The sequence below is a fragment of the Malurus melanocephalus genome, unplaced genomic scaffold (assembly GCF_030028575.1).
Source record: "Malurus melanocephalus ecotype Western Australia unplaced genomic scaffold, MMel_1.1 scaffold_114, whole genome shotgun sequence".
NCBI classification, from domain to species: Eukaryota; Metazoa; Chordata; class Aves; order Passeriformes; family Maluridae; genus Malurus; species Malurus melanocephalus.
This window is the reverse complement of record NW_026623346.1, coordinates 1,661,231-1,667,230: the sequence shown is the minus strand read 5'-3', so window position 1 is coordinate 1,667,230 and position 6,000 is coordinate 1,661,231. Positions and strand designations below refer to the sequence as shown.

The 6,000-nt window shown below is 36.4% G+C and overlaps 1 protein-coding gene and 1 non-coding gene across 2 annotated transcripts in view; both read right to left on the bottom strand.

Annotated features, from left to right (window-relative positions):
- Positions 1–6,000, bottom strand: part of IPO7 (importin 7) — a 35,344-nt gene that overhangs the window by 10,622 nt on the left and 18,722 nt on the right. The window contains exons 11-16 of the mRNA XM_057369719.1: positions 5,233–5,309; positions 4,771–4,887; positions 3,902–3,991; positions 3,222–3,387; positions 2,261–2,421; positions 1,304–1,432 (exon numbers count right to left, since the gene is read on the bottom strand). Of these exons, the coding sequence (XP_057225702.1) occupies positions 1,304–1,432; positions 2,261–2,421; positions 3,222–3,387; positions 3,902–3,991; positions 4,771–4,887; positions 5,233–5,309 (740 nt within the window). The remainder of the gene's footprint in view (positions 1–1,303; positions 1,433–2,260; positions 2,422–3,221; positions 3,388–3,901; positions 3,992–4,770; positions 4,888–5,232; positions 5,310–6,000) is intronic.
- LOC130575680 (small nucleolar RNA SNORA23) lies at positions 3,534–3,715 on the bottom strand. The gene has a single exon (XR_008965587.1). It is a non-coding gene; the product is annotated as a small nucleolar RNA SNORA23 (small nucleolar RNA).

Sequence of the window (6,000 nt, the reverse complement as noted above, 5' to 3'; positions counted from 1 at the left end):
AAAAAAAAAAAAAACCCACCACAAAACAAAAAACAAACAAACAAACCCAAACAAACAAGCAAACACCAACCCAACCAAATAGCAAACCACTTCCCAAATCTAGCTTAGGTTGTTCATATGGTATGGAGACAATCACTCAAAATGCTGGTCTGAGAAATTCAGTCAGTGTTCCCAGAGATCCATGGAATTGCTATCAAAACAATAATTAACCTCTTGAGGGCACTCACCGTGCACAGGGACAAGTAAGAGTTGGATTTCTGGTCTTAGCTATGCAGAACAGGATTTGAAACTAACCCGCTAAATACCTTATCTCTTGGAACACTGGTCATCCTGTGTGAGACGTCTCTAAATGTAAATGTCTGTATAAATTATATACATGTCTGTATGAATTATATAAATATAATTTACTGGTCAACATTTTCAAACTGAGTTCCTCAGGACTAGGATATTGTTACACAGACTTAATTTAGATGGCAAGGATCTACTGACAAAAACAAGTACATGAAAAGCTTGATAAGCAGCTCTAGCAACAAATGAGCTGAGGTGGTCCTTGGTTTATTGTGTGGCAGCACTGGATTCTGCCCGTGGGAATCTGTATAATGCTGCTTCTTTAGTATTCAGAGCCCTAAGAGTACAGTTTATTATTGAACTCTTTAGTCACTAAAAAAATGTATTTATTAAAAGACAGTAATTGACCTAGTCAAGAAGGATTTTAATCAGAAATAGCATCTTTGAACTGGCTGTACTCTGGACAGAAGTGAGTCCATTCAGTATAACAGAACAAAATGAAAGGAGTTTTCATCCCAGTGGAGAATTCTCCAGGGCAGATGAGGCAGGTAAAATACTCCATCTCTGAGCACAGCCACAAGAGCTGTATTTACCCACATCGATTCTGTGATAGAGAGCAAACCCAGTCAGCAGAGTCAATGTTTGGAGCTATACCAAGCTTTATCTGTTTTGTTTGAAGGGCAGACCTCATCAAATCACATCTGTTGTTTCAGCTGAGCTGACAGAGTTCCACCTGCTACAGACACATTCCTTCCGCTATTTGAACAAGAAACTGGATTCTTATGGGAAATACTGTGGCAACATTTATTCTCTATTGGTGCATGCATTGCATTAGACATGTGACCCACTCTGTTACAACTTGGCTACATGGTAAGTATTTCACTATTTTCGATTTTAACATCTTTTTGGCCAAAAGGACAGTTTTTCGGGTAACAATGCCAAGAATACTGCAACTATAAAAGACTTAAGAGTGTCTTAGACAATATGTATCAGCTTTGTAGTAATTTTTACTTACTTCCTTGTGATCTTCAACTACACTGAGAAGTGTATCGATAGTATTCAAGATGCCCATTGCTGTCACTGCTTTGTCGTCACTGCCCTCTTCATCTGGACCAGTCTGGATCACCTGATTAAATGTCATGGCCTGCACATAATAGCAGAACAACCCGTACATATGTCACTAAACTGTCAACGTCTGGCATTCTACCCAATTTAACGACTTCTGCTGAGAAAACATGTACAATATTAGCAGGTGACTCCTCTGCTCCAGAATTTCTTTTCGGGATGATAAAATTTGAATGCTAAGTCATTGGAGCTGTCACCCTTCATCTGTGCATGAATAAAAATACATGACATTATGCCCCATGAAAAAGAATACATTTTCTCTTGGTAAGTTCTTCTGACACAATGTTTCCTCAATAGCTGAACTAGACCAGAACACTTGGCAGGCATTCCCAGAGGGACACATAAACAACTCGGTTTTAACTCCAAGACAAGGGCCCTTAATAGGGAAGCACTGAGGTGACCTCTGCTTTTGGAACCATTAGTACAACTTGCTAGATATGGCTGTTCAAGTCAAGCTCTGAATTTCTCCTGAAGATTCAACTTTATTTTCACACCAAACTTTTCATTATAATTCTGCTCTTTAATATTTTAAAACAGACAACCTAAGCGACATTTTAGAGACTACCTAAAATGTGCTACCAATTTCATTATTAAGCACCATCAGGAGAAAAACCACAAATACTTCACTAACATTTCTAGAATTTTCTTAGAAATTTCCACTTGGTGTATGTTATGAAGCCACTTCTGATGAAAAACTTACTAAATGTAGAAGAAAATTACTAATTTCAATGCACTTAAACAGACTGGAGCAACAAAACCTATTCACTGCTGGTCCAACTCAACCATCGATTTTAAATACCAATCTTTCCCATATTAAACATCTTCCCAAGCCACTGTAACGTCTCACCAAATGCTGTGTCATTTCTACTGCAATTGGGGTAACTTCTTCACTATATTCACAGATCATCTTCTGAATCACATTAGTAAGATCATCATTTTCAGTCTCTCTTATAATATGAAGCAAAGCTTGCATTACAGGTCTAATGAATGGAGTAATATATTCTTTAGCTGGAAAACAGGTAGAATGTCTGAATTAAAGTTCTTAGAATATCACAGATCAGTGTAAGAAATTCAAGATACATCTTATTTAGTACTTCAGCATTAACATGCCAAAACCACAGGGAGTATAAATCATCATAGCAATACTTCCAYTCAATACAAATTTTTAATAATATATAACAAGATTTTAACAATATATAACAAGATTAAAATTGAAGTATGAAAACCAGAGCTCTGCAGTCTGAATTCACAGAATRTAAGATTACTTGTCAATGTAAATGTTAATTGAATGGGAATGGGTACATACATATCTTTGTCAAATTACTTTAAGTATTAAATATAGAATATGTTTGCTTTGTGTTATTTATGCCAGTTTCAGGAATATTAAGCCAAGTAAAGCCTACCTGAGTAAAGACTGCTTTTCAAAAATTGTTATCAATTTTAACATGAACAAATATATGCAAGACAGATATTGCCACTCTATTTCTGATATAATTATTAGGTGCTATAAAACTGGAATTACTGTACCACGAAGCTCTTGTTTATAATGTCCTCATAAGCATAATGTCTTATAATGTTATCATTTATACTACTATGTATGAAAAAAATTTAGTTTCTCTTGCTGAAAAATTATAGTAAGTGATTACAAGTTACAGTTACAAGAGGTAAATTAACTTCTTAATGATTACAAATTACAATTGCAAGAAGTAAATTAACATCAGGGAAGAAGAGAACAAGCCTGCCTGAACATCACAAAGTTAACACCTCTTCCATTAAAACCCCCTTTAGCTGTAAAGGAGGACTCCTACCTTTCTCTTGATTACTGATGAGAACTTGAAGGGCTATTGCAGCTTCCACTTTCACAGGCATTTCCCTATCATCTATCAGACACCGTCTTGTGAGTTCTAAGGCTGTCTGGAGATTCTGGTCACTTTTAAATTTGACTTCACAGAAATAATGAAGAACCCAGCAAGCCTGAAAAGAAAGATATTGAACAAATTCAGAGCTGCAAAACCTACAAACAGGATTATCAACTACTTCTATACCTGTACCCCACACAAATCACTGAATTTGAGATACAACTCTTGTCAAATAGATACTGTAAAACTTTTTAGTGATGAAGATGTTTGAGAGTGTGGAGGCTGGTCAGTGGGAGGCTTGTCCTGCAGACATCACTAGACCAGTACTATGATCTCAGGTTTATCTTTGGCCACAGGTTTTATGTGAGCAGTACAGTCTACATGCAAAACACACATAGACCCTACCACTAGACACAGATGGGAAACTGTGCACACAATGCTGCAGCCATTTCAAAATGACACAGTGACTATCTACAATCACACACACAGGTACTCATCCCTGGAATAAGTGTGCAATTTAGTACGAAAAGGTGCAGAAAGGAGAGCATTTCTTAGAGGGGAAAAGTTAAAAGATTTCTGAATTCCCTAGCCGAAACAGTGTTTCAACAGTAAATGCCACACTTTCTTACCCGGGCTCTCATGTAACCCAGCTCACTGCTGAAGAGAGGGAACACGTGATTCTGCAACATATATTCCATCTGATCCTTATAGATCTTTTTCTGTCAACATATGAAGAGAAGCACATCAATTTAAAACTTCACATTAAAATGTATTTCTAACCCAGCAAAAAAGTCACACATGATAAAGTGTAACAGTGTAACAAAACCCTCTGATTTTTAACTTACTCTTTATGAAATTATGCAACAATGAAATCTTGAATTAATAATTGAGCTCTAATTTTACACAGACATTTTAAATTTTCAGTCAGAATAGTGACACTTTTTCCCCAGCCATTTTTTGACCCCAAAATACACCTTTTAAGTGGAGGCACATTACTCTGGCATCAAAAGAAAAAGTGGTCAGGGAAATTTCTTAGTGCTGTGCTCCAAATACAAGTCCATGCCATGCATCTGTTTTGCTACCTTTTTAAGGGAGCATGGTCACTAATTTAATTTTATTTTGTCTCTGCTATACCCAAAAAACAATTAAATCAACAGCCTCTCACTGGATGTGTTTTGTTCCTTTCTTCCACAAAAAAGGGAATGTAATTAAGTGTAGCACATATATGGTGCATGAATTCTTACTAGAAGCAAAGAACTTAACAGAACTTAAAAATAATCTGAACTTGAATGTGACCTATAGAACTTCAGTAAGCAGTAATTAAGTTGACATCAAACCCAAAACAATTAAGTTCAGCAGCTTAAAAAAACCTGACAGCAATTCAGAAACTTGTGAACTCAAAGAGCTATCTGCAATTCTTAAAAGACACTCTATGTTAAAGAAAGCATAGGAGGGGCAGAAAAAGAATGAAAAGAACCCTTGGATTTGTTATGCTTACTTTCAGGAGAATTTCAGCCAAAGAACCAATCATATGTAAAGCACCATCCTTCTTACGAGGGTCAGCATTTGGCTCCGTAAGGATTTGATAACAAAAGCCCATTGTCTTCTGCAGAACCTAGATTACATGTAAGGTTAGTCAAAGTATTCCAATCRATCATCTCAGGTACAATTCTCAGTGCTCTGAAATGCTAAAATATCTAAAAGTCAGCTCCAAGTCTGGAATTTGGGTAATGTTTTATGTCTTTGTTATAAACACACAATATTCTTGATAGAGGGTCCTAGGGTGAATTTGCAAATACAAAAATCACAAAATAGACAAAAAAATCATAAAAATTTGTAATTTCAAATTTTAGCATACTATGATACGACAGCAGTAAAGTAAAACTTACTAACAGCTCTTGCAGCAAATTGAATGAMTGTAGCTAGTGTGATATTTCAGTATCATCCTTGAATAGCTTACCTCTTTCCTTTTACTACACGATGTAAACAATAATGTCTGAGCAGCAGTTGTTGGAGAAATGAAGTCTTCAAATACATCTATTCAAAACCAATGTAACAATTATTAATTTTGGTCCTTTACTACAGTTCATTATCCCAATCTATTTAATATGGAAAAGGAGCACCCTTCAGGTGCTTAATCGTGCTTTCTTGATAGATATTCCAAGACCAAAGAATGACATGTGGCTGGATACATATGTTTCATGTTGTTCATGATCACTGCCTCTAATGTCTAATTTGAAGTTCTGTGTCTCTTATTTTCAAGATAATTTTTTTGTAACCCCAGAAGCAGACAGAACAGTTAAGTTTTGACACAGATGCTATTTGCTCTACAGGCCAGCATAGAGAATTAATTGGGTTAAAAAATGCTCAGTTTCTTATTTCTCTGCAGAAGAGGATTATCAGAGCCTTGTTTGATACCTGTAGCGTTTCAGGTATGCCTCTGACCTGAAGTATAAAAAAACTCCCAAACCCCTCAAGATTCCTTGTTCTAGTCACAGAAACATTCCTAGTGGAGGGAAGAATTTGTTCAGGAAGTCTGAAGTACTTTTTTTGTCTCCAGCCTCAGAGGACTGCAGAGACTTAGAGTAAACCCCAACATAAAACAGCAGAACACAGGAGGTGAAATGGGACAAGTCTGGAAGGCCAGGCTTACTCCATAATGCGTCATTTACCACTGCGGTAAATCTGCTCTGAACTGACGTGTGAAATTCCCTGAGAAATCCAGGGC